This window comes from Paroedura picta, chromosome 16, assembly GCF_049243985.1.
Source record: "Paroedura picta isolate Pp20150507F chromosome 16, Ppicta_v3.0, whole genome shotgun sequence".
NCBI classification, from domain to species: Eukaryota; Metazoa; Chordata; class Lepidosauria; order Squamata; family Gekkonidae; genus Paroedura; species Paroedura picta.
In genome coordinates, this window is record NC_135384.1 from 26425021 (window position 1) to 26452894 (window position 27874).

The window sequence follows — 27874 nt, forward strand, 5'->3', positions numbered from 1 at the left end:
GCAGAAACATGCATGCTTTAGTTTTGCCCATAGATAATATCTGCAGTAAAATTCTTCTAAATCATGAATACATATATCACCAAGTTTTACCACTACTAATAAATATGAATTGACTTGTTCATTTCTGAATCCCCTTTTAAAGAGAATTCTTGGTTTCTTAATCCCAGCCCCCACTTCTTTATCACCTCCCTGGGCTTGCAAAGGCAGGCTGAACATCAAATGAAAAATTCAGACTTAACATCAAACGTGTTTATTAATCATCTAAGAAGTAATTAATAAATCAGTCAGGTTGGAACGTTGAGCCAAACAATGACAGAGGATTTGAGATCTCTTTTTGCACTGGATTAAAAAAAATACCCCCCACATTTAAGATGATAGAGCATGTGCTGCCCATACATGTCACCAAAAGCTTGGCTTCCTGCTTCAACTGCAAGTGTTATGCCTGGAGGGCTGAAATGTTGAAAAGAATGTATTATAACCAAAGCTAAAAGAACGGAGTGGGAAAAGGGGAAAAAACAGTTTGCTCATCAAAATTTTAAAGATAAAAGGGAAAGCAATACAGATTGGCTCCACTCCACACTTCCATCCAGAATATGGGCATAACAAATAGCCCAAAGATACATACTTCTGCAGCACTGTGCTTTGTACTGTCAGTTTTTAATTAGACAAAATAATTATCTCATTACAGATAGTGAGGCAGTAACTTGGCAAAAGAGACGTTTTGCTGCGATGGGTGGAAATGATACACCCTGTTAACTGTATATAAACACCGAAAGCCCACCTAGTCAATGCACTCTTTCTTGTCAGCTTGCCTTGCTGGGACGGGACAGGCCGCACTTCTTGCTCAAACACCATGGCTCTCTCTGTGCTCACATCCGGCTCTTCCCGACAGCTTTCCTCCTACAGCCTTGGAGGTGGTGGTGGAGGATCTGTCCGATTGTCTAGTGGCGTAGGGTTCAGTGGTGGCTCCAGCTTCGTTGGGGGTTATGGTGGAGGATACGGAGGTAGTGTTGGAGGAGGATATGGAGGGGGCATGGTCGGAGGATACGGAGGTGGCGTCGGCGGAGGATACGGAGGTGGCCTTGGTGGAGGCCTGGGTAGCAGCTTTGCTGGTGGCTTTGGTGGTGGCTTTGGAGGGGGAGATGGTGGTCTCCTCAGTGGTGACGAGAAGCAAACTATGCAGAATCTCAACGACCGCCTTGCCAACTACTTGGGCAAAGTGCACGCACTTGAAGAGGCCAATGCAGAGCTTGAACTAAAAATCAAGGAATGGTACGCAAAGTATAGTACTCCTGACACTGACAGAGACTACAGCAAATATTTCAGAATTATTGAAGAACTGCGGAATCAAGTAAGTAACCCAAACGCTTTTTGTAGACTGTCCTGATTTTAACCTTTAGATGCAGTGCCGATGTATAACTAAGGTACCTCGACAGTTTCATAATTAAGTTATACTTCCTTCTACTTTAATGAAGAGTCGGTTGGTTAAATTTTTACACCTCCAAGTAACCGTTACTCTCAGGAGTAATTGGAGTAATGCTGCTCACTGCCAAGGTGCAGTCCCCTCGGGGCATTCGAAAATTACGGTTTCGTTTCTCACAGTTGTTGGATCTGAATAAAATAAATTCTCCCTCTCTAGACAAGCGTCTCTGCTTGCATTCAGATTGCATAATTACATCTTTAAAGCAATTGACCAAACAACTGATAATCACACATGCTTTCTAATGAGGGGCAGCAAATCCACATCGGAAGGCTACATTTGTCCAAAATCATTTTGACCAATACAAAATTCTAAGGACATGATCAGTAATCTAAATAAACCATTGACAGATTACTGCTATTTTTTTTTTACTAAGAGAGAAACCTACTGTTTCACATGTGAAGCATAAAGAGTCTGGTTCAGCCTGCTCATAATTAGCAGCAGTTCTCTAAGGTTGAAGATAGGTCTTTCTTAGCTCTGCTATTCACGATCCTTTTCACTAGAGATATCAAGGACAAGTGTTTGGCCTTCAGCATGCAAAGCATATGCTTTTTGACTGATTTATGGCATTTTATCCTTTATAAGCATACACACCTGAAGCTGCTTATACTGCATTAGACTATTGGTCTATCAAAGTCCTTTATAGTCTACAGGCCGGCAGTAGCTCCCCAGGGGCTCATGTCAACCTGGAGATGCTGGTGATTGAATCTGGGACCTTCTGCATACCAAGCAGATGCTCAGCCACAGATCCAGCATACTCCTAATACAATAAAATAAATAGCCTATAATTTCTTAATAGGGCTATCTGATTTAGATAATTGTATTGGTTGTATTTTAAGCAAGAAAGGTAAGAAACTGAGGGATTTGAACAGTACAGTGCTTCAACCTCATCTTCCAGAATCTTACCCATGGGGCCTTCTGTGGTCTCTGTTGAAGTCGATTTCCTTCCAAACAGCTATCTATTTTGATAACTACACACCAAGAACTCCTGCAGATTTAACTGTGAAATGCTACACAGAACTATTCCACTCTCAGTCTAGGCCCAATGAAATGAGCACAGTTATTCTCTTTCTCCTCCCAGTTCTCGTCTAAAGATAAAAATAACATGGCTAGAAATTACCGCAACTAAAATGTACATGTTTGATTACAGATAGCTGCTGCTAGTATTGAAAACGCCAGGATTGTCTTGCAAGTCGACAATGCTCGCCTGGCTGCTGATGATTTCAAACTTAAGTAAGTACCATATTCCTGGCAAGGGATGAGATCTCCACTCATGCAACTGTCCTCCTCCAACTTAGCAAGATACAAAAAACCTTACAATGCTCCTTGGTTTTAAATGCACGTGATACGTAGTCAATCTATTCTGCCATTGTAATTCCTGCATTCACTTTAAAGGTATGAAAATGAATTGTTCCTCCATCAGAACGTGGTGAGTGACATCAATGGCTTACGCAGAGTCTTGGATGACTTAACGATGAACAGGTCTGACCTGGAGCTGCAGATCGAAAGCCTGACTGAGGAGCTTGCCTACCTCAGGAAGAACCATGAAGAGGTAGGAGAAAAACTCTGTTTTAAAGCTGTGCTTTGCCACTCCTTAGCAAGGAGACATGAGATATTCTTACCCTTGGAAAGAAGAGATTAGAGAGTTCCCAACCTAGCAAAAAAAAGACAAGTGCTCATCACTCCCTTGTCCCAGGGCAGAGCAAAGAGGAAAGCAGATGGTGGCAAGTCATGCACTGAGATCCTACAGGAAAATGCTCTGAAACAAAAGAGAAGTGTTCCCTTGTTGTCTCCTGGACACTACTGGGATTCAGTGCAGAGCCTCTCTCCCTCCAAGCACTGAGCTGAAGAGACATATGTTTGTAGACTTGCCGAATACCCCTGCCCCCTTCTCCATCACTGTATCACATTACTAAAGCCTCTTATTTGCCGGAGGTATTCCTTCATTCTGCAATAGCTTTTCTGGCCTTCATTTCTGAAGCAGGATGTGTGTTAGTTAAGGGACCGTCAATAGCTTACTTGTTTTAAAAATGTAAAACTACTGAACAGAACCACTCAAGTGGTTTTAAAAAAAAAACGATACAAATGTTCCAAGGGAGTTTGCAAGACGTTTCATAAATATTTTGCAGCTCTAAAGCAGTAAAAGACAAACTTGCACTGAGAAAACGATTTAAATGCGCTACTCAGAACAAACGACATTTACAACTAAAGAAATACACAATTTATGTAGAATTTTAAGAGTTCCAATTTCACCACTTTTATTTCAGAGTCTTATTTTATCATGTCGTAGGGAAATTCCAGAATGTCAGGTGTGTCTGCCATCTGGTGATCAAATGAGAGAACACAGAGATAGATTTAAACTGAATTCCTCTTTTCCTCATACAACCAATTTACAATTCTTAAGAAAAGTGGAGTTGGGCTGTTATTGTCCAATAAATCCCTCCTTCTCTTATACTGCCACCCATTCAAATTCTCACAACTTGGAGATAAGGCAGATCACAGCCACGTGCAAAAATACTGAACACAAGGAACAGTTGAAAGTTATATGACTGTATTTGTGCTCAGCACTGTTGCATTAATCCTCTTTTCAAAGGCACCACCTCATTTTATAATAGAGGACAGAAAATCAAAATGGAGTTCAACCATTTATTGTACAGCGTTTTAAGCTAAGCTTTCTCAAAAAGATTCAGTGGGAATAATCGTCTACACTGCCCACGTGTCCAAGCACAATTCCTGTGCTGCTTGAAAGTAAAATAAAAAACACAGAAAATCATAATTATAAAGCCTATGCATTCTTACACAGGCTGTATTCCTTTCAGTGGGTCTGATCAAGTGAGTTAGAGCAGACTACCCCAACATTTATTTATCATATTTATCATACATGACATTGAAGGGTAACTTTGGTGCCTCTAATACCTTGCTTGATCCCCACTGAGCTTTTAAGAAAGTAAGCAGAGCCACTGTAAGGCAGGGCTTGTTGCTGGCTGCCCTCATTCTTATGGCATAGTTTTCTAACCCACCTTTCTCAGTAGACTCAGGGCGGAGAACGTCTGATAAAATCACAATACGGTACAATGATATTACTTAAGATTAAATAATTGTTTTTAAAAAACTGCTCTATAGTTTTAAACAACTGAGGGTCATTTGTTATTTAACCAGTGGAGGTTGGGTGGTTCTTAAGCAAGGAGGCCAGCATCTTCATGGTGTTATCTCCTGGCCTCAACCGTAGGCCGGGTGGAGCGGCTCTGATTAGAATCCTAGAGTTGGAAGGGACCTCCTGGGTCATCTAGTCCAACCCCCTGCACTATGCAGGACACTCACATCCCAAATGCTCATCTACTGTAACCTGCCACCCCTTTGCCTTCACAGAATCAGCCTCAGATTGTCAGATGGCTATCTAGCCTCTGTTTAAAAATTTCCAAAGATGGAGAACCCACCACCTCCCGAGGAAGCCTGTTCCACTGAGAAACCACTCTGTCAGGAACTTCTTCCGGATGTTTAGATGCAATTTCTTTTGAAATTCTTACAGGCCCTCCAGAATTGTTTAAGGTCCTGGAGGGCAAGAAGGGCCTAATACAATTAATGTCTTACATTGTGAGCTATTTCACCAGACTCCTTATTTAACCAGAGAAAGTCACTCATTACATCCCAATGGGATTTGCGAATGAAAGGTCCCCCTGTTCTCAGTGGTTTGTGGCAGCCTGTAACAGCTATGCTGAAATCTATCTGGTTTCTCTTTCTGCAGGAACTCAAGAGTTTCCGAGGATTGGCTAGCGGTGATGTCAATGTCGAAATGGATGCTGCGCCAGGAGTTGACTTGACTAAGCTATTGAATGACATGAGATCCCAATACGAAGAACTGGCAGACAAGAACCGTAGAGAGGCAGAAGAACAGTTCAACAAGCAGGCAAGGAAGCACTCTAGCACAAAACACAAAACAGGAAATGTTCCAGTTAATTAACCCACTAGAATCTTTCTTCTGCTTGGTGCCCTCTCAGGTTGGCGCTCTGAGGCAAGAGATATCTGCCAACGTGGATCAGCTGAGCTCAAGCAAGAGTGAAATCACGGATTTGAAGCGGACTTTGCAGGGACTGGAACTGGAATTGCAGGCCCAACTCGCCATGGTAGGTCTATCATGTTGGGGACAATCAAAAAGGGGTGGACGGGGGAGAGAAAAGCAAAGCCCTGCACAAGGAAGGTAACCCACAAGGCTGGAACAAAGGGAAAGTAAGAGACATATAGCTAAGTGCTTAGCTATATCATATCATATCGTATATAATTTAATAAATCATTCAGAAGGGCCAAAATATCATTTAAATACAACAATCCTATGATTCAGCATATAAATAGCTAATCCCAATATAAAGGATCTAGCAATCTTTTATTTTAGAGGAGGGAGACAAATCACAACAATTTGTGATGTGATAAATTAATTGGCATGATAGAGTCTTTGAAATATTGGATGGTTATCCAATATTCCAATATTGGATGGTTATCTTTTATAGGTTGTATATGATGACAATCATATACAATAATCCACATTTTGAAGTCTTTCCAAGAGATAATACACCATCATCTCAAACTGCATAGGGAACAAACTGGAGTAGTAACATCAAGACGGCAATATCAATTCATAGCAACTGTCATATAAAATAAATGGTCATGGCTCAAAGAGGAATGGGAAAGGAGAAAACAGTTACAAAACAGGAGGAAAAGCAGCAAGGCAAACTACAGCTCTTAATTAAAAATGTACAATGGAAACTTCAAAATGGAAGGATTTTAGGCCCTTCGTTCTAATGACGAAGTTTTTATTTTTAATTTTTTGCTTTAATGTCCCTTCCTCTGTATTCACCAACTGTATTCACTAACCTTTCCCTCTCTCCCCCCCAAATCTTACATGATAGAAACAATCCCTTGAAGGCACTTTGGCAGAAACAGAGCGAAATTATTGCGATCAGCTTGCCCAAATACAGGCTCAGATCAGCAGTTTAGAGGAACAGCTCCTGCAGCTCCGGTCCGAAATGGAGAACCAGAATGCAGAATATCAGCAGCTTCTAGGAATCAAAACACGTCTGGAGCGGGAGATTGAGACCTACCGTCGCCTACTGGATGGAGAAGGAAGGTAAGGAACAGATTTCACAAATAACTGGGGGATCCCGGGACCTAACATTTGCAGGCAACAAACCAGAGGCCTGCACATTTCTCCCTTCTACTGCAAGAAAACACAGATTTCTATTCCTGCTTATCTATAGCTGCAGAGGAGACGACATGCAGTAATGGGTTTAAACTACAAGTACAACGATATAGGCTAGATGTCAAGAAAAAAAGTTTCACAGTCAGAGTAGTTCAGCAGTGGAATAGGCTGCCTAAGGAGGTGGTGAGCCTCCCCTCCCTGGCAGTCTTCAAGCAAAGGTTGGATACACACTTCTCTTGGATGCTTTAGGATGCTTAGGGCTGACCCTGCGTTGAGCAGGGGTTGGACTAGATGGCCTGTATGGCCCCTTCCAACTCTATGATTCTATGATTCTATAGCCACTGTGCCAGGTATTAAGCCACACCACTTGTCACCCCTATAGAAGTACAGATAAAACACAAAGCAAAAAGTGGCCCCTCTAATCCAGCACCCATACAAACCTTTTTATGCTGCCTTTCCATCTGATCAAAGTTCCAAAGGTGTCAAGCAATTTAAAAACATTTGAGTAATTAAAAACACAATTCAATTATAAAATAATTCCATTAAAACACAGAAACACTAGAAGGGGGACTGGTGACTGTTATCTGGGGGGGGGGGGGGGATGCCGGATTAAACAAACGTTTCCACCTGCTGGTGAAATGCACCAATAGGGGGAGACAGACAACTTTCCCTGGGGAGCATCATGGTGAACAAAGCCCTTACTTGGGTTGTTGTTATTAGTATATGATTTATTCCCCACCACTCCTAAAGCCGGCTCGTGGCGGGTGACAATAGTTGGGTTGCTACCCATCTAGCTGCAGAGGGCAGAAGCCATTGAAGCAGGGCCTCCAGACGTGACTGGACTGTACCAGGAGGTTTATATGAGGATACTCCTTAAGGGATGTTGGTATTTAGCTGAATACAGCTTTAAAGGTCAATACCAGCACATTCAATTGAGCCTGGAAACAAATTGGAAGCCAGTGCAAATGGAACAGGACTGTAGCTTCCAGACAGTCAGCAGCCTCATGTGATATGCATTGCAGTAATCTACTCTAGAGGCAGTTATCAACCACTGCCCTAACGCTCTCTGAGCTACAGGGATGACATAAATCAGCTGAGTTTCGACAGCAAAAACAGACAATCCCCATTAATCTAATTCCAAATAGAAGCAAATGGAACGGGAAAATCAAATCATCAAATGACCTTAAACCCTTCAATATAGTAAATCATTCTACAACTGCTTTCTTTAAAGCCAAAAAAGTAGCACTGCCTATTTTGAAACTATGTGAGTGGTATTTTTTTCTTAACAGCGGTTTTGGAATGGTCGGTTCCGGATCGACAAGCTATGGTTCGACAATTTCGGGAGGCTCCGGCAAAGGTAATTATACGATATGCAGAGAACATTTCGGCTGGTTGCTTCATGTCAGTGTTGAAACTCAGCAGCTGGCCCTACCATCTCCCTGCTCAGTGAAGCACATGCACGCACACACACCACAATGTCCAGACTAGGGGTAGTCAAACTGCGGCCCTCCAGATGTCCATGGACTACAATTCCCAGGAGCCCCCTGCCTGGGAATTGTAGTCCATGGACATCTGGAGGGCCGCAGTTTGACTACCCCTGGTCCAGACTGTATAATCTGCTTCTTCCCATTTCCATCTAATGAACACTGTGCCATTCATAGTCCTGGGTGCAGTATGACACTTTCCTATTTTCCCTTTTTTATTCACTTCACACACACACACACACACACACACACGCACACAACTCTGCGGACCACACTAGATGTTACAGTGGACAAGGGTTGAATCCTTGGCCCCTGACATCATTTTAAAAAAGATTCTGGACAAAAAAAAAAAAAAACATGCCACAAGGGAACCAGGAGTCCTCCCCCCATTGTGCCATTTCAAGTATTGAAAGAATGGAGGAGGGGGCTGTTTCAGCACGTAGAAAGGCATGCAGTCGCACAAGATTTTCTGGTCCCCCTTACTATGGGCTCGTTGATCAGGCTCTCAAAGCATTTTAAATTGTCTAGGTTGTCTTAAGTGACATTGTAAACACTTGAGCTAACTTTCGTTTCAATTCGTCTACAACACTGCATTCTCCCCAACAAATTCTGTCGGAGTGTTAAAAAAAAACATGTCCCAAGCGGCATTGACACCAGGCAAATATGTTTTGAGCCTAACAGGGCAAAACTACTTGTGATGTGGCAAGATCTAACCTAGGATGAACTCACTTTTCTCCCTGCAACTGCTTGATATTAGCTACATTTATAGTGCAATGCTAAAGAGAGTTTCCCCTGTCTGAGCACTTGTTTGGATTGCACTGTATCTGCATTTTTTTAAATCTCACCCTTCCTCCAATTAGCTCATGACAACATTTATGGTTCCCAGACTCCATTTTGGCTGTCCAACAATATTGAGAGATACGTTAAAGATAATGGTAAAGGTATCCCCTGTGCAAGCACTGAGTCATGTCTGACCCTTGGGGTGACACCCTCTAGCGTTTTCATGGCAGACTCAATACGGGGTGGTTTGCCAGTGCCTTCCCCAGTCATTACCGTTTACCCCCCAGCAAGCTGGGTACTCATTTTACCGACCTCGGAAGGATGGAAGGCTGAGTCGACCTTGAGCCGGCTGCTGGGATTGAACTCATGGACAGACAGCTTCAGACAGCATTTCTGCTGCCTTACCACTCTGCGCCACAAGAGGCTCTTACGAGATACGTTAGACTTGGGCAAAACGTGCAGAGCCATGATTTCATTAGAAAGATGGTATGGAGGGGAAGAAATTCAGACTCCCCCATGCAGTTTTCCTGAACTGAAATGGTTTGGGGGTCACTGGAAGGCTGCACATATCCTGATGGCATTCATATGTGCAGCTGTTCAGTGGAGCAAAGAGTATTGCCATTTTGGTTTCAGTCAAAGTCAGGTGAGAGAAACCGAGGCACTACACATTAAGAATCATAATGTGTCACGACAAGCAGGGATTTAAACCTTGATCTCTGCTGCTGGGTGTTTTTACAATCAGGGAGAAAACAGGGTGGGGGGAAGCAAAGGGGGAAAGGTTTGGTTCTCTCTCCATTAAGCCAATGGCGTACTTTAATAAACCAACTCCAACAAGCCAATTCTGAAGCTGTGATCTGCTGCTATTATGATTAATTAGGCCTTCTTTATGCTGGAGTTTAACAATAGCAGGAACAGAGTAAAAATGACATTAATGAAAGTAACAACAATGATCTGATGCTACTATTTTTTTTTAATCTATTTATTTTGTATTTACAGAGTCCACGAAAACCAGAATGGTTAAGACAATTGTTGAAGAAGTGGTCGATGGCAGAGTCGTCTCATCCCAGGTTAAAACAGTCGAAGAGAAACCAACTAAATAAACATTAGGAGAGTGCGAAAAGGCCCTTTATTTTAATACATGTCCCAGCAAAGAAACACCTCTTACCAACTTCATTTTGCGAGAAAATAATTTCTTTTTTTAAAAAGCCTTTTTCTAAACATTTCTCTCTTCTTCCCACTTTTCTTTAATTCCGAAATGCTGATTGCCTGTAGCTGAACTAGTTCAATAAACCTTTTTACTTTTGGCATATGACAAGTGCTCAGGTGCGTTGTTGTGACTTCGTCCCCCTCAATACCACAATGATTTCTGAGACGCCCTCATATACTATCCCTTACCTGCTATGACTGTTTGGCTCTAAGAGAAAACTTTTGCCACTAATACAAATGCAATAAGTGCTTAATGGTGGGCATCTTTTGCATTATAATCCATGGCAAATCCATCACACAGGACCCCTCAGACGGACGAGTGGGTGTGTTCCGCAGGGCTGTCAACTCTGAGCTGACACTCCACAGATTCCTGGAGATTTAGGGATGCAGAGTGGGGAGATTGGGTTTGGGGAAAAGGAGGGACCTCAGCTGGGTCCAGGGTTGGCATCAGCATACCCTCAGGTGGAGCATCTGCCAGGCTTCTAGCAGGGCCCACTGCCACTAGCCCCTACCTTCACACCTCCTCTGCAATCTGCCTGCATGCTCTCCCTTGGCCAACTGTTTGCAAGCATTCTAGGGGTTTGCCTCCTGCACTCCTAGCTACTAGGACTGTCCACCCTGCCAGAGTGTGTGGATAGTGTCAGCCAAAGCAGCAGAACCTCCTACCTGCATCCTTCTCCCAGTGCCATTTAGGGAAAGGCATGCAGGTGGCTGTTGGAAGAGTCATGAGCAGGCAGGCAGAAGGACATGCAGAAGAAAGGGGTTAGGTGGGTGGGGATAGGAAGGGGGGTATAAGTAGGGGGTCCTGGTGTGGGCAAAAGGGGGGGAACCTGAGTAGTCACTGCCCAGGGTCCAACAAAAGTTGTAACTTGCCCTGACTGGGTATGATGCCATAAAGTTCACCTTCCAATTTCTACAGGGGAACTGACCTCTGTAGCATAGAGATCCATCGTAATTCTGAGACATCGCCAAGCCCCACCTAGAATGGCAACCCTGTTTATTACTAGTACCACATATGTGCTCTCAGTATTCAACCTCACATATTATTTTAGATTGTGAACTTCATGCGAGTCTTCGCAGAAAACTTCTGGAATCTCTACTTTGTCCCAGAGATCTAGTAAATGATGAAGCTACACTCCAGTTTCTGCTTAATGATCTTTCTGCAGAGACCACATTGTGTGTAGCTGAATTTTTAATGGCTGTTTACTGAGCTAGAATTAAGATGTTCTAATCAGTTGATTTTACTGTAAGGTACAGGTAAAGGTATCCCCTGTGCAAGCGCTGAGTCATGTCGGACCCTTGGGGTGACGCCCTCTAGCGTTTTCATGGCAGACTCAATACGGGGTGGTTTGCCAGTGTCTTCCCCAGTCATTACCATTTACCCCCAAGCAAGCAAGCTGGGTACTCATTTTACCAACCTCGAAAGGATGGAAGGCTGAGTCAACCTTCAGCCGGCTGCTGGGATCGAACTCCCAGCCTCATGGGCAGACAGCTTCAGACAGCCTTTCTGCTGCCTTACCACTCTGTGCCACAAGATTTTACTGTATTTTAGTCTATAACATTAGCTTATTTTACTCTATTATAATTTTACCCTGCTTGGCTGAACTTGCCTCTTATTGTTATGCCAATAAAGGTTTATGTATATATTAGTAAAAGATGGGAACAGTCAGCTCCAACGTTTTGCAAAAGGATCAAACTATAACCACCCAACATCACCATCACATTCTCAAGCATAAATGCTTTCCAAATCAATTAAGAGCTGAATTAATACTTTCTGCACAAGCTCTGGCTTCTATACTTACAGCAGTGGTGGCCATACAGAGGGAAGACATCTCTGAAAGCACACCGCAATGCGTTGGGGAGCAGTCGTCAGCACCTAATTGATACAAGCCAGTATATACACAGACACACCACCTATAATTTAAAACTTGTGCCTCTCACACTCTCATCTCCTACTCAAAGAGATTAACTAGCAATCTAATTAAAACGAATTAAAATGCAAGTATAACCATCAATGATTCATGAGACCATAAGCATAACGAATCAAGGACAACAAAACAAAAATAAAGCCATAAAGCCAGAGAACAGCAGGAAACCAAAATGGTGAAAACGTTTTAGACAGTCATGAACAATAGTCTGGGAAGAAGTTGAGAAGGGACATAATTGCTCTCTTAAGTATTTGAAAAGCTGTCACTTAGAGGAGGGCAGGGCGCGGGTCCCGTTGGCAGCAGAGGACAGGAACCACAGCCATGGCTTTAAAATACATGCAGAATGTTGTCAGCTATTTGTTTTATTTATTTATTTATTTATTTATTTATTTATTTATTATATTTATATACCGCCCTCCCAGGGGGCTCAGGGCGGTTTACATAAGAACAAACAATAAATAAAATAATCTATACACATGTGAATAACTTTACAATAATAACTAATGGTTGTAACCATATAACAATGTAACAGTATAAATAATATAGACAATACAACAATACAAACAGGTCCAGAGCATGTTGGTGGAATTCTGAGGGGGGGCAGGGGGGGAGGAGCAGGGACCTTTCAGTCCCTGTAGATTGCGTCTGGTCTCGACCAAATGCCTGGCGGAAGAGCTTTTTGCAGACCCTGCGGGTATCAGAGAAAAAAATTTTCAGAGACAGAATAGTTTCGTGGCATCAGCAGCCTAAGTAGGTGGTGAGTTCCCCTTCACTGGTGGTCTTCAGGCAGCAGCTGGACTGATACTTATCACGGATGATTTAGGCTAATCCTTCATTGAGCAGAGGTTGCACTAGATGGCCTGTATGGCCTCTTCCAACATTATGATTCTAAGAAAAACATTTTCCCCCCAACAAATTGTCTAGGACATGGTTTCATGTGGCACTTAAAGCTTAACAGGCTCGACTCAAGGAAAATAACTGCAGGGAGAGAATTCCACAAGGAAGGCGCATGTCGCTCCATCTGAAGAGGCTATGGTGCTCAGCACTTGAACATGAAGCGGCTTTATACTGAAGACCCTTGGACCATCAAAGCCCGTATAGTCTAGTCAGAATGGCAGTGGCCCTCCAAGGTCTCAGGCAGAAGTTTTTCATATCACCTGCTGACAAATCCTTTAATGCAGCGTGGGGATTGAACTGGGGGCCCTCTGTAAGCAAAGTAGATGCTCTACGGCTAAGCTACAGCCCCACCATTATCTTTGGCAGGTTGGTGTCCAATCTGCTCAAGGCAGAACTACATGACATTGAATTTCATGTTTTCTTAGGCAAATACCGTTGGGTCAGGCTGCTTTTTAACAAGTTTTTCCACGGAGGAAACTGCCCAGGGGTGTTGGTTTTCAGCAAGAAAACGGCATGCAATAGTGGTAAAGAACCATGCTTTCTGCAACATTCTGTTGCTTTTTTAAAAATGTGCGGGGAGTGGGGGGGAGCCTTTTAAAAGGCAATCTATGGGCTCTAAATATTTTGCCCCTTATGTTCTATAAATAATCGAGGTGCCATCAAAAAGTGCCTGCAAACTACGGCTGTAACTTCAAAGTGTGATCAGGCCAGGGTGAGCCATATTCTAATCATATCCAGGTTAGATTCGAGTGGGTCGTTGCGTTGGTCTGAAGCAGCAGAACAAGTTTAGAGTCCAGCCGCGCCTTTAAGACCAACAAAGTTTTATTTGTTCTTTATTATATTCAGGTTAGATTAGATTACTGTAATATATAATCAAGAATGCTGGTTTCTTAATTTTACATCCTTAAAATGGCTTGGGGCAGGATTATTTGGAGGCGCCCCTCCTCCAAGACCGCCAAACCTAACAGTTAAGATCCCCTTCTCTTTGGGCCCCTACCTGCAGAAGTATAGTGAGTAGGAATTCAGGTTGGGATCTCTCAGTTGTGGCCCCTTTACTACAGCATGTCCTGTGCCTTGAGATTCACCTCCTACCTCCCTTATTTGCCAAGCCAAAACATTTCTTTTTACCCAGGCTTTTAACCATGGGGTTTGATCTATTTTTACTCCTAATCTGAGGACTGTTTTATTATTCTTATTCTATATGAATGGATGTTGTTTTAGACCACTGGCTGGTTTTATTATTGTCATTCTTAGGTTGTTTTTATTATTTGAGTATATTGTTTTGTTTGGAGCAGGTGGAGAGGTGTCATAGACATTTTCTAAAAAAATATTGTAAACCAACAAATAAAGGGTTTAAACAAACGGGCCTCCTACAATCAGGTATAATTGGAGCCTGCAGCTCAAATGCAAGCATGATATAGCGTTTCTCAAAAGGTAGATCAAAGTTAACAAGTATAATAAGAAAAAAGGATGACCATTTTTAATAGGACAGCCTCATATTTATCTTCCTCCCAAGCCTCCACTTGAGAGTCCCCTTAATTTTAAAACTAATATTTATTTATTTATTTTATTTATATCCCGTCACTCTCCTGAGACTTGTGGCAGCTAACAATAATAAAAACGTCATAAATCAATAAAACCCCAATAAAACTTCTAACAAACCTTCCAAGATTGGCAGCCAAAATACCCTCTGAGCAGACTAACCTAGGGTGAAGTGTAAAGATATAAATGCCCAGCCTGAGGAAGGGCCCCATTTATCTTAGCTCTAAATATATGATTTTCTAAACTTTACTGAGATCAGAATACTGAGAAAGTAAACATAGAATTTCCAGAAATTAAGCAAGGGTTGGCTTTGCATAATTTAGTGATATCACTTAGTATGAGCTATCTCAGTGATAAACACAATTTTGATGATTAAAGGTCCCTTTAAAAGATTTTGTGGTTTAATTAATCTACCTAATGCGCCAATACTGATCCCTAGCGAACTTACGGAGATACTCTTGCTAAACTTCATTCCCTCCCTTGCTTTAGGGCTTTTCTCACAGTAGATGCAGCCACTTTAAAGAGTTCAACACTGACAAGCTGCCAAGTTTTTCATCTAATCTCCAGTAAAAAAAAACAAAAAAACTATTATCCCATCGTCAAGATTAGAACATGGCATTTATCATAAAGCTGTGAAATAAGGCTGCCGTCTTTTATGAGCACTGTTTTTTTTTTGTTTAAATGGTCAGAAGAGAAATGACAACATTGACTTCAGCAAGAGTGGTTGTCGAGTACTATGGGATGCTGTACTTTGGAAAATGGGAATCATGTGTAGCTGTTTTTCATGATGGCCAGTGAAATGTTGTGTTACAGGGAGTCCCTGCAACTTAGCAATACAACACACAACTTCCAAGCAAAATGTTCCCCAATTTCTCATAGTAGCATTATTGCTTTAAAAACTTAATTAAAATTAATACTGAAGTCAGTATAGAAACAGCATTATTCTAGAAGCAATCCTGAAAAAAGAATTTCCAATTTTATAGGGCTAGCAGTTGTACTCAAGAAACTTCTGTCACAGTAAAAGTGCATAAAATCTGTGAGACTTTAGTATCTGTCTCAATTATTATTTCAATTATTTCCTTGTTAGAAAGACAGGCGTAAAATCCTCTAGATTGCATTCTACAGTTTAGGGCATTTTCCCTGGACATGTGAAAACTAATTTAAACATTTTTCATCTGTGTAATTCTAATGAAATGTCTACATTAGGCAAACTGTTCATTCAAGTTTTTAATACCTAGAACTTCCAAATAAAACCTCCATTGGGTAGGTTTCAAAGCATCCATAGTGTCCACTCATTTTTAACAGCAATATTCATATCCGTCTTTCAACTTAAGATGCTTTAAGAAATCTTATGTATTTTCTTTTAAAAGCCTAAAATGCAGCAATATACTCCAACAGGAGATGGCTATGTAAATCATATAGTAGCTGGGGCTTTTCCAGCATTTTTTCAAGCAACTGGGGACTGCTGTCAAAGAAACATGGACAGTAATTCTAGAAGGAACATCATCTCATTATTGCAAACACTGAAAAGACAAAACTGTAAGCATGTCACTTGGAGACTTGCTCTGAGAATGAGGAAGATTTGTGCCTGGGGTCTAGAAGAAGAAAAGAATTACTCACCTACAATTACGATCTAATAATGAATTTTTAACTTTGTTCCACCCTACTCCGCCCCTGGCATAACAAACACCCTCAGGGCACCGAACAGCACAAATGGACAGCATATTAAATTAAACGCTAACCATGGGAGGGGAAAAAAAGAGAACCAGTTACAGCATAGATCCGCTGAGCAGACAAAAAAAAATATTTTGCCACAGGTAGGAGGAATTACACAGCAACACCCTAATGATCCTACATAAAAGGCAGAGTCAATTGCCCCCGCTAGCACACTGTTTGCCACTCCTTTGACTGCTTGTCCTTTGATTCTGTCTGCTGCATTTTAGCAAAGCGTGTCACTTGTCTACAATGTCTCTTCGGATCTCTACTGCATCCAGGAGAATTTCTTCCCATGTTGGGGGTGATGGAGGTGTCAAACTGGCAAGCTTTGGAGGAGGCAGTCTGCATGGCTTTGGTGGAGGATCCATGGCAGGGCAAGGCTATGGAGGGCTAGGCTACACAGGAGGCGCATGTAGCGTCTTCAATGGAGCTGGCTTTGGCAGTGCCTCTGTGGCAGGTGGTGGTGGTAGCTATGGAGCAGGTTACCGCTCAAGCTCAGGCATGGCTTTGGGGGGTGGTTTTGGAGGGGGCGACAGTGTGTTCCTGGCTGGTGCTGAAAAAGAAACCATGCAGAACCTTAATAACCGCCTAGCAAACTATCTGGAAAAGGTGCGTTCTCTGGAGGAGGCCAATACTGAGCTGGAGCGTAAAATTCGTAACTGGTATGAAAAAAATGGACCTGGAGCACCTGGAGTACAACGTGATTATAGCAAATATCACCACATAATTGAAGATCTTCGGAACCAGGTAAGAAAACAAATGTTCAGCAGCTTGTACAGTTTGGGAATGTGTAAAGCCATTAAATGAACTCAGTCTGGACAAATGATACAGTGATTGCTTGAGGATCATACTGTATTGTGTACACAGAACATTTTTAAAAACCAAGAATTTGGGTTTTGATTGTATGTACTGAAATATACAAAAAAGATCAGTAAAAGATGAGGTTCATCACACATTTCTTTTAGACTCAATGACATCACATATGGTTACCTGTTTTTCAGGGAACTAGCAGCCCAAATGTACAACTGAAGAATCAAGTTAATCAAAATAAACAGACAAGTTGAAGCTGATCTACTTAGCTAGGCTGTTTGCTGGTTTGTCTGAAGAAATACAGTTTTAATGTATATTTCTTCCAAGTGATAACATTGAAACATTTTGATACTGATTTCTTAATGACATATTTTATCTTCATATTAGTTAAACAAAAGTATTTGAATAATTTTCATCAAGTGCATGGATTGTAACAAAAGAGCTCTAAATTCAAATGCAGTTGAAAATTATAAAATCCATATTTCCTACCGTATTTCTTCATAATCAGCAGATTTTGGGGTTGTGAGACATTGGCAGGCTATAAAAATAAAGTTATTATCATATTATTATTATTTTAAATGTTTCTGAAGAATATTTTTTAAATACAGTTTTGCTCTGAGCTAGTCTTTCAGCAATTCTTGATTATAAATAACTGCTAATTCCAAAATGCAAATTTGCAACAAAATTAAATAGAGTTTTGTTTCCATATTTCACTTTAGATTGTCAACGTGACAACTGAAAATGCCAATGTAGTTTTACAGATTGACAATGCCCGCCTTGCTGCTGATGACTTCAGATTGAAGTAAGCTAAATGCAAACTTTTCTGCTTTTTAAAATTCTAGTGTGTTGAGTTACTTTAGTCTATTCTGCCTTTCAGTAATATCAGGATATTAACAGGAATCATAAACATAAAAACTTAAACCAAAATTCTACTTGCAATACTGTGTTTATAAGAGCTGAGCATAGCATTTTAGATGGAATTTGTTATAACAGACAAAAAATGGCAATTGTTAATTATATAAGGAAATCAATACAGCTTTATATATCAAGCACACCAAGTATTCAGTGTATCTCTCTCTCTATCTATCTATCTCTCTATCTATCTCTCTATCTATCTCTCTATCTATCTCTCTATCTATCTCTCTATCTATCTCTCTATCTATCTCTCTATCTATCTCTCTATCTATCTCTCTATCTATCTCTCTATCTATCTCTCTATCTATCTCTCTATCTATCTATCTACACAAAAATGCTTGTTTGCTTGAGCCAGTTCTTGATTAAATAAGATTTGTAAACAAAAATACCATACACAACAAGGATGAGTGAAGATCTGAAGCCACAATTCTGGGGCTTATGTCTAACCAACCTGTTTACTGGAACTTAGTAATCAACATACCTACTATAATTATCCTAGCGTTTGAATGAGCCTTGCCAGGGCTTCTAGTTCAATCCCATAAAACTGTAATGTACTATCACAGATGCCTAGTCAATTTTTTTATATGCTAGGAGATCCTGCTGTATTTTTGCATACTATATAAATAAGGAATTCTTTAAAACTTTAATTTATTTTCAGGACCACTTACCTTTTAATTCACAAAGTGTTTCCCAATTTTGATTTGGTCCATTTTCCATTTTTACAAACAACGGATACCATGCCAATTGTGTGCGCTAAACACATGTCACTATGTTCCCCACCTCTTTCAGATTTGAAAACGAGCTCTTCCTTCGTCAGAGTGTTGAAGGAGACATCAATGGCCTGCGTAGAGTTCTGGATGACCTGATCATGAACAGGTCTGACCTGGAGTCACAGCTTGAAACCTTGTCAGAGGAACTGACTTACCTTAAGAAGAATCATGAGGAGGTAAAAGAACTTTATGTCTTGGGGGAAATTCAAATCTCACCCCAGCCATGAAGCTTGCTTTGCAAGTCACCAGGGGCAAGTCAACCTCAATCGCAACCTCAACCGCAGGGTTGGTGAACTGAATTGTATAGCCCACACAATCCCAAAGATTTGGGATGAGTAGTAATAATAACAGAAATAAAATCTCATTAGAAAATATCAATATGCTAAAAGTAGCTCAAGTAGCAGATCTTAAAGAATTTCTGGATTAGGCCTAAATGATGCTTTTAGGAAGTCTCCGGGGAAGTGATAAGCCAAACAAAGTAACTTGAGAGATGTGTTTGGGGGTAGTGATATAGATTACTGTTAAAATGTTTCACAGAGACTCTTCAATAAAATGTGTTTATATCATTATATAACATTATCTGAACAAATAATCCACAAGATGCAATATAAAATCATAATATAAGTAGCATCCAACAGATATTTTAATTTAATTTTAGTTTTTGCTGGTGAGGAAGGAAGGAAGGAAGGAAGGAAGGAAGGAAGGAAGGAAGGAAGGAAGGAAGGAGGAAAGGAAAGGAAAGGAAAGGAAAGGAAAGGAAAGGAAAGGAAAGGAAAGGAAAGGAAAGGAAAGGAAAGGAAAGGAAAGGAAGGGAGGGAGGGAGGAAGGGGCTTTTCTGACTACTCAAAAAAACCATGCTTGGAATCATGAGACCTACATGTACAAAAATCACAAGGGGTGAGTGTCATAAAAAAGCAGACAATGTCGCAACAAGACTGAGTAAAAAAATGGCTAGATCTTTTTATTCCTGGATTTATGAAAGCCACGTAGGAGACAGGTTAAAATAGGGAGAAACCCTAACAAGAAAGCTTGATGTTCCCAGCTGTATATCAAAAGATTACTGGCTAAGTTTAGATAGTGTCATAAACTAGTTTAGTTTCCTCTCTTCTGAAGAGTATTCACTACTACTTGTGTGGTCTAATATTTAATATCGAAGATAAAAGAGACTTGGGCTGACACTCCTTCTCCGCCCCTACCTGGGTATAGCCCTGAGCATATCACCATCTTACACTTTCAACCAATAAAATACAGCTGACATATCTAGATTTCAGATGAGTACTACTGGAGTAGGTTCAATTGCTTGAAATTCTACTGTATTTCTTGCTTAGAACTACTCTGCCTGGTAGCTGTTCTGGAGACCAAATCAGAGCAGTACAGGCTATGCAGCTAATTTGGATGAATGAGATACAGATAGTTTTCTCTCAGAGGTGGTTTGCTCTAGAAACACTTCAACAAATGTAAATTAAGAAACATGGTTAAGGAACAACTGAAAATGTTAATACTTAGCTAAAAGAAACATGAAAATATTAACAGAATGTCGAGCCCTGCTAATGCTGTATTTCCAAACAGAGTTGTGCTAACACACAAGACACAACTCAGGTGTTCAGGTATGCCTCGAATCTACCCCCACCCCAAATTACAATATCCATGGATTAGACTATCACTCTAGTAAACAGGGACATGTGAATCACTGAATTTCAGCACTTACAAAATCTAAGAGTTGTATAAGAATGAAGTAATATGTCTATGAGACCAATCAACATGTGATTTGTAATAGAAGAAAGTTTAGAAGTTTGAAATGGAAGAAAGCTAGCGTGGCACAATGGTTAAGAATGACATCTTCTGGTGGGCCAGGTTTGATTCCCCACTCCTCCTCCACATGCAGCAGGCTGGGTGACCATGAGCTGGTCCACAGTCCTGATAGTTCTCATAGAACGGTCTTGTCAGAGCTCTCTCAGCCCAACCTACCCCACAGGGTGTCCTGTCGTGGTGATAGGAAGGAAAGGTCAATATAAACTGCTTTGAGACCCCTTCTGGTAGTGAAAAGCAGGGTATGAAAACTAACCCTTCTTCTATGTACTGATTGCAGGAAAGATATAGGTCTTGCACTATAATGCATGGATATGCTTAAAAGGGCAACTACTAAAACTTTGTTAAGTATTTACCATAGATTTTAGTGGGCATTCTTTTAGGGACTTCAGGTGCTGAACTCAAGGCTTATTTTTCAACTCATGAAACAATCTGTTTGAATATACTGTTGTCTTCTTGCCCAGGAAATTAACTTACTGAAGAGCAGCTGCACAGGCGACGTGACTGTGGAAATGAATGCTGCTCCGGGAATAGACTTGACTAAGCTACTGAATGACATGAGGGCGCAGTACGAAGACCTCGCAGAACAAAATCGCAGAGAGGCTGAAGAACAGTTTAACAAAATGGTAAGAATTCAAAGAAGCTTTGAACTATGCACTTAAGATTCCTGATCTTACAATGAGTAGCTGGAAACATAGGGGCAAATAAGATACTAAACCTAAATGTCCTGTCAATAGTTTAGTATACTTTTGCAATGAAGAGTGAAACATATCCAAAGACTAAAACTTACTTCACTACACCCCAAAATAAACCCTGCCCTTGGGGCCGTTTTATTAACCATTTTATGAACCGTTTTAAGAATCCCTGTACAATTCTCTTCCAAGAGAATGGAAATTAACCCCCACCCATTTAATGATTTTAAAAAAACCTCTAAGTCATGTGTTTTCACTTAAATGAATTCACCTGCGCTTCATTTTTTATTCATAGTATCTGTCCTACTCTGAAAACGCACGTGGTTTTGTAGATTGTAAAATGCAATAAAAACTATACCATTAACAAAATATGAATCACTTCAGTTCTCTTTTCCAGTTTCTGAAACATGGGGGTGTTTCAAGCAAGTAGAAATCAGATCTTAATAACCTAAACAGACAGCACAGAGGTTATCGTTGGGATGTCAAACAGTGAGGAGGCTCATGGGGCGATGGGGAAGACACTCCCTATGGTGAATAGGGCCCAGATAGCAAAGATAGCTCATTTGATTCAAGCATACTTGACTCATAGCACTCATAGTTTACAGCGGTTACTTATACCCTGACACTGTACAAAATGATTCTCCCACAAGGATCCTGCATGAAAGAAGCCATTGTACAACAGCAGATGCATTCCTTGTCTTAACTTGCATTTGACTGCTTTTTCCTCTAGAGTCAACCATTGCAGCAACAAATTTATGATGACGCCGGGGCTGTAAACTCAGCCAGGAATGAGTTAGTAGAGCTGAAACGTTCCTTCCAAGCACTGGAAATTGAGTTGCAATCCCTCCTGGCGAAGGTATTTTGAGCTCTCTTTTAACAGGATTAACATCTGTACAATTACTTTCCATTAGAGAACAAGAGAAACGGAGGCAAGTGGATTTTTTTTTAAATCTGTTAATAAATGCATAGACCCCCCCCCCCTTCCAGAGGCTAGTAGAAGCACTAAGGACAGCCCCAAGGAAGAATTAGATCCCAGAGACCAAGAAGCTCAGAGTACATTCTCCCTAGCCTTAGTTTCCAGCATATACACAATCTACTGTGCTCAAAATCAGAAGTACTCATTTGCTCTAGGGCAACATTCCTGAAGAGCATGTCTAAAGGGTGGCTGCCTAAATTAAATAGTTTTGAAGAGTCTGTTGTTTTAGAGAAAACCGCCATTCAGTTAAACTTCTCCATTAACTTGTGGCCTCCTCTCTTAATCACCGCAGGAAGAAACTCGGTCCCTCGCACTATCTGCTGTAGTTTTCATTTATCCATAACGTTTTACTGTATCACATGGACTGCCTGTGTGTTCAGTATGGGACTGCTGAGTCGCCACATTTTGTACCAGAAGCAAAGTCCCAGATTTGCGTAGCGGTCCCTGGATTCTCTGTTTTAAAAGCATTCCCATGACCGTTTATGCACTGGAGGTTTCATGCTGGGCTGCAGGCTGGAGTTTTAGTCGTCGCAGGTTGCCCACCTCTTTCTGCACCCACATGGGGGAGCATTTGGCCTGGTGCACCTCATCCGCCCCCTATTTGTGCTCCTGCACGGGAGCTGGGGCAGTGAAGTTCCCAGTGCATAAACGGTCCATTTGATGCTCAGAGGATGGAAGTCAAATGTTTCTCCTTTCAGGATGGCAGCACTTCCAAGTTGTATTATTTCTCTCACTAACAGAAAGCCTCACTTGAAGGCGCCTTGACAGAAACGGAAGCAAACTACAGCACTCAGCTGGCACAGCTCCAGCAGCAAGTTAGTGGCCTGGAGGATCAGCTCCAGCAGATCAGGGCTGAGACGGAGTGCCAAAACTCAGAGTATCAGCAACTCCTAGGCATCAAGACCCGCCTGGAAATGGAAATTGAAACATACCGGCGCCTGCTGGATGGGGAAAAGTAAGAAAATGTCACATACCTACTTGTAGCCAACTCTGCCCCGCTCTCTGTCTCATTCTGATGGTTCCCAGTTGGAGGCACAAGACAGATTATGCTGAGATGGATCTCTCCAACTTTCCCACTCAGCTGCTCCCAATTCCACTCCTTATTACTTCCCCATGTCACATGGGTTTTGTTTACGCAGGTCCCAGTACATCTCCTTTGAATGGTCCAAGGAAACCTTTCCTCTCCTTTTTGCCTCTGAGAAAGCTAGTTGGATACAATCCCTCATCTGCCTGGAAAACGCATCTTCTCTTGTTTTTCTACTTTCTTGTTAGGACTGAACGGTTATATTAATTTGTTCATTGCCACTTTAACAGCAGTGAAGATGTAAACAAGCAGCAAGGTTACACAATCCCAACCACGACATTTTTTTGTGAATTTTTTTAAAATACTGTCTTGGACACAAGCAGGCATAGCCTTGCTTCTTTCCGATATGAATTGTGCAGAGCCGAGTGACTTTTGCTGTTAATGAAACAGCCGCAGGAGTAGAAGGGAAAAGTTGTTTCCATGCTGAAAACATAATTTAAATATAAAGTGCTGATTTGTATTCAGATTATAGTCAGAAAGATGCATAAATCAAGTGAAGGCAATATTAGTTATTAACAAGCATACTGGAAAAGGCTGTAAGCAACTTAAAAGCACCAACTGTTGCTCTTTCTGTTTCTGACTTTCAGGGCAGCATTGTGCGTAACTCAAAAGTTTTATTGCTGTATCTGAAACATAAGCTGATCCAAATAACAATATTGCCTCACTGCTCTATACTGGCTATTCTCTGTGAGGGAGACCCAGCAACCAGACTGGAATTCAAATTTCCCATTAATACATATCTTTGAATTTTAAACAGCACTCGAATTTTCTGAGTCTCATCAACAAAACCTACAAAATCTACAAAGGATGCATTCTAAACTTAAAACAAACAAACAAATCTCAGCACAGTATATACTGACTATAGCAATATGTTCTCTTTCTACTAAGGTTTTTTATTAACCTCCTAAGCGGCCATTTTGATAGAATTTCATCAACACTGCAAGAAGGCTAACTATTATTTTATTCCTTTACAACAGTTTCCGATCTTCATATGAAACAAAAACTCATGTCAGAGGTAATTACAACTTATTATTTCAATAATAAGTTGCAAATTCTTACAAATGTAACAGCCAAACCTACATTTAATCCATTACCCAGTCACTGGTGTATAATTTAAGGCCCTGTTTCTCCATAAGTAACTCAAGGATCACCTTGGATTGCTGAATCTCTTGACTGGACCTATTGACTCTGATTTCCACTTCCACTGTCCTTTCTCTGCTAATTCCAGAGAATGCTGGCTCCCAAAGCCTTCATCACCTTCCCAACCATGTTCAGAATAGTGGTACCATCAGCTCCCAAAATAGAGACACAAGGAAGATGCAGCCCAAAGTAATGTCAGTTCAAGGACGAACACACTAACCGCATTTTAGAAGCCAGTGTTCAACAAACACTGTAAATATTAATAGATTCAAATGGGTCGCCGAAGTAGCACAATAAATTCAGAGTCCAGTAGCACCTTTAAGACCAACAAAGATTGATTCAGGGCGTGAGCTTTCGAGTGCAAGCACTCTACGAAGCAACAAATTTTGTTAAAAGTGCTACTGGACTCTTACTGTCTGCCACTGCTACAGACTAACTCAGTTGTCTCTATTATAAGATCCAATTGGCTGGTGAAAAAACAATACACGTTTTGGCCTTATTCATAAAACCTGATATTCACGGTTTGCAAAAATGCGTGTTGGCCTACAATCCCCAATAAAAGTTTGGGTCTTTCTCAGCTCAGTTCTGGCACTTGGCTCACATATGGAAATCACTGAATGGTGGGTAAACAGGTGAAGTGAATGCACTTCGTTTTACTTTGTAGTGATTATTATTAGTGGATAATACCTGTCTTCACATTTGCCCCTTTCAGAACCCACTAAAACCAGAGTGGTCAAAACCATCGTAGAAGAGATGGTGGATGGCAAAATAGTTTCTTCTCAAGTGAAGTCCATTGAAGAAAGGGCCGCTAAGTGATTGGCATCATAAAGAAGTGTTGCAGCCTGCCAAAGCATGCCAGCAAGGGAGAACCCAGAAGAGAATTTCCTGAAACCAGAATCAATTGCAGCTTTGTAGTTTCTTGCAAACAAGGAGTCTAAAAAAAAATACAATATGCTTTTCTTCTCACTATATGGAGGTGTATTCCTTTTTACGGTATTAAGAACGACATTCTGTTTAGTCATGCAATGCAATAAACTTTCTAAGTAGCAAAGAATATCTGCCTATTGCTTTCATTGTCCTCTCAACTCTGTATACGCGAACCTTGCGCATAGAAAACAAGCACAGGTTATAGCTGTAGGATTATATTAGCACTGCTGAAATGCCATTAACGAATACCAACCACAACTGTGACTACAACTGTTTATACGTAGATTAGAGCCAGGCGAAAGGGTGCAGGGCAAAACTGGGAAGATAAAGCCAGAGCACATGGGTCACAACGAATGGGAAGGGCTTGTCAGTGTGAGGGTAATGAGAGATTAGTTTAAAGTATTAGGTGAAATCAGGGACATCCCTGGCAATTGGGAGCAGTGAAAAGCCACCGGAGTAGCAAGAGTTGATTTTATGCATTCTCTTCATTTATATCCGACCTTTCTGACGAGGAATTCAACTGAGCCCATGTATGGTTCCCAGTAGGCTTCCCATTCAGATGGTGACCAGACCCAGCCCTGTTTAGCTTCAGCCAGATTGCTAATTATGTGCATCTGGTATAGTGATACTCAACATGCCACAGCACCTGCTGATCAGAAGTATTTCTTCCCGCAAAGCTTTCCTTCCACCTCACTGGAGCAAGAGATGCTTCAAAGGAACCTGGGAAGCATTTATCTTTGGGTCCGCAGGTAGTGTTCATTTGGAAACTGCTTCCCCCAGCATACGAGAACCTTAGAACTGGGATCTCTCGGTGTTTTGCCCTCCTCCATGGCACCTCCCATTTGGTCCCAACTCCAATGGCAGCCATTTTAGGATGGTAGCTACTACTGGTCGTCAAAACTCAAAAGTCTCCACAGCCTTATCAAGGTTAGGGACTCCATCATAAGACATGACAAAAATCTGCAATATGAAATAGGGCATTGAAGAATCAAAGCCAAAGAGCATGATTCCAAAATATCCGATTCCCATTTGAGAGCTTCTTAGATGCATCACAACTTCCTTTTGAAGCACCAGTAAAAATCACAAGGGAGTTCTTTGGCATTTAAATTAATTTCCTCTGAGAAAGTGCTCTTTCTAACTTCTCAGAAGCCATATTAGCATATGAGTCAGAGAATTACTAGTGCAGTCACTTTTGCACAATGGACTTCCTGCTTCCTTCTTGATGTGGCTCCTTGATGAGTCTCCCAAAAGACTCACTCAGGAGGACATCCAGGATGGCAAAGGAAATGATGCAGGGAATTGTGTACAGAAGGTGAAACAACAGAAATAAAAACTAGTCACCACTTTTGAAAATAAGAGTGCCTTCCACTCAACAAGGGGCTTTCTTGATTCTACTCACAGGTGCCTACCCTTTGGCTCATAGGTCCATAAGGTACCTAGTGGCTTTCAGCTTTTTTATACGTCCTTTCACTTACTGAATCTGGTAGTTTGATCTGTGAAGACCAAAAAAATGTACTCTAATGTTTCAAGCTGTGACAAGTAACCTTACAGTTCCTCAGGACAAAGTATGAGTACATGCCTTGATGTCACAATAGGGGTAAGAAAGAAAGAACGTTTACTGCATGAACTGAATTGGCCCGGATAACAATCTATCAATGTTACAGTTCAAAAATACAAACTATAGAGATAATGTCATCCTGGCAACAGTTCAGGAATGTTTTTGACAGAGCCTAAGCCACAGGAAATGCAGTTTGACATAGATATGCATGACAAGGTGACATCAGACAAAATACAGACTCCAAAACTTTGGAGTTAAATCTAAAGAGTAAGCTGATTGTTACAATCCTGCTGTTTCTGAAATATCGTTGTATTGCTTTCTATATCTGAGCTACCTCAGCAAAAGGGTGATCTAAAGAAATTTTTGCCTTAAATCAGCGGTCATCATTTTGCAGCTCACCGCAAACCTCATTCACAATTCTCCTAAAGAGGCCTATGCTGCCATGTGCACCTGCCTGCAAAACTCATACATACAATAATATAAGACATAAGACAATCTTTAATTACCAGAGTTCCTCTATATATGAAAGACTGCCCCTCTTCAGAAGCTGAACCTTGGCCAACCCTTAGGTTTCTGAAATGTGTGGAAGGGACTTTGCTCTTCTGCTCTTTGCTCTTCTGCTCTAAGATGAGACAATGAGTTTGCCAAGGTGCCCAGAGAACAGCCAGTTGGTTGTGGGAAAAGAGGAGTAGTATCACTACCATTACACTATGACTAGCTTGTTTTTTTCCTGTTTGGGTTCCATGGTAGTGGCTTTACTCTATCTTTCTGCAGCCAATGTGTTCTCTTCGGCCTGGCTGCTAGGATGAAACATTAGGTGCTGTGAAGAAGGGTGGGGGTAGCTGAACAGGATGGGCCCTTTACTTCCAGCTGTAGCAAAAGGCCTATAGCTCAGGCAGGCTCACATAGACGTTCTGTACTCCTGACCATCTCTCTGGTGGTGATTGTTACAATGTGCAAAATGCC

General features: G+C 41.3%; 2 protein-coding genes across 3 annotated transcripts; both read left to right on the forward strand.

Annotated features, from left to right (window-relative positions):
• Nucleotides 1-783: 783 nt before the first annotated feature.
• Nucleotides 784-10253, forward strand: LOC143825971 (keratin, type I cytoskeletal 12-like). Its single transcript, XM_077314427.1, has 8 exons — nt 784-1351; nt 2631-2713; nt 2876-3032; nt 5226-5387; nt 5479-5604; nt 6385-6602; nt 7964-8031; nt 9935-10253. Exons 1-8 carry the CDS (start codon nt 854-856, stop codon nt 10036-10038), a joined length of 1416 nt encoding a protein of 471 aa, XP_077170542.1. The 5' UTR covers nt 784-853; the 3' UTR covers nt 10039-10253.
• A 6054-nt stretch (nt 10254-16307) lies between these two features.
• LOC143825972 (keratin, type I cytoskeletal 27-like) lies at nt 16308-25477 on the forward strand. 2 transcript variants are annotated; one of them, XM_077314428.1, is made up of 8 exons: nt 16308-16974; nt 17757-17839; nt 18742-18898; nt 20996-21157; nt 21954-22079; nt 22940-23154; nt 24261-24298; nt 25136-25477. In XM_077314428.1, exons 1-8 carry the CDS (start codon nt 16477-16479, stop codon nt 25237-25239), a joined length of 1383 nt encoding a protein of 460 aa, XP_077170543.1. In that variant the 5' UTR covers nt 16308-16476; the 3' UTR covers nt 25240-25477. The 2 variants fall into 2 exon arrangements, with proteins under 2 accessions (XP_077170543.1, XP_077170544.1); XM_077314429.1 differs by lacking the exon at nt 24261-24298 and having other exon boundaries at nt 16309-16974.
• The last annotated feature ends 2397 nt before the right edge of the window (nt 25478-27874 follow it).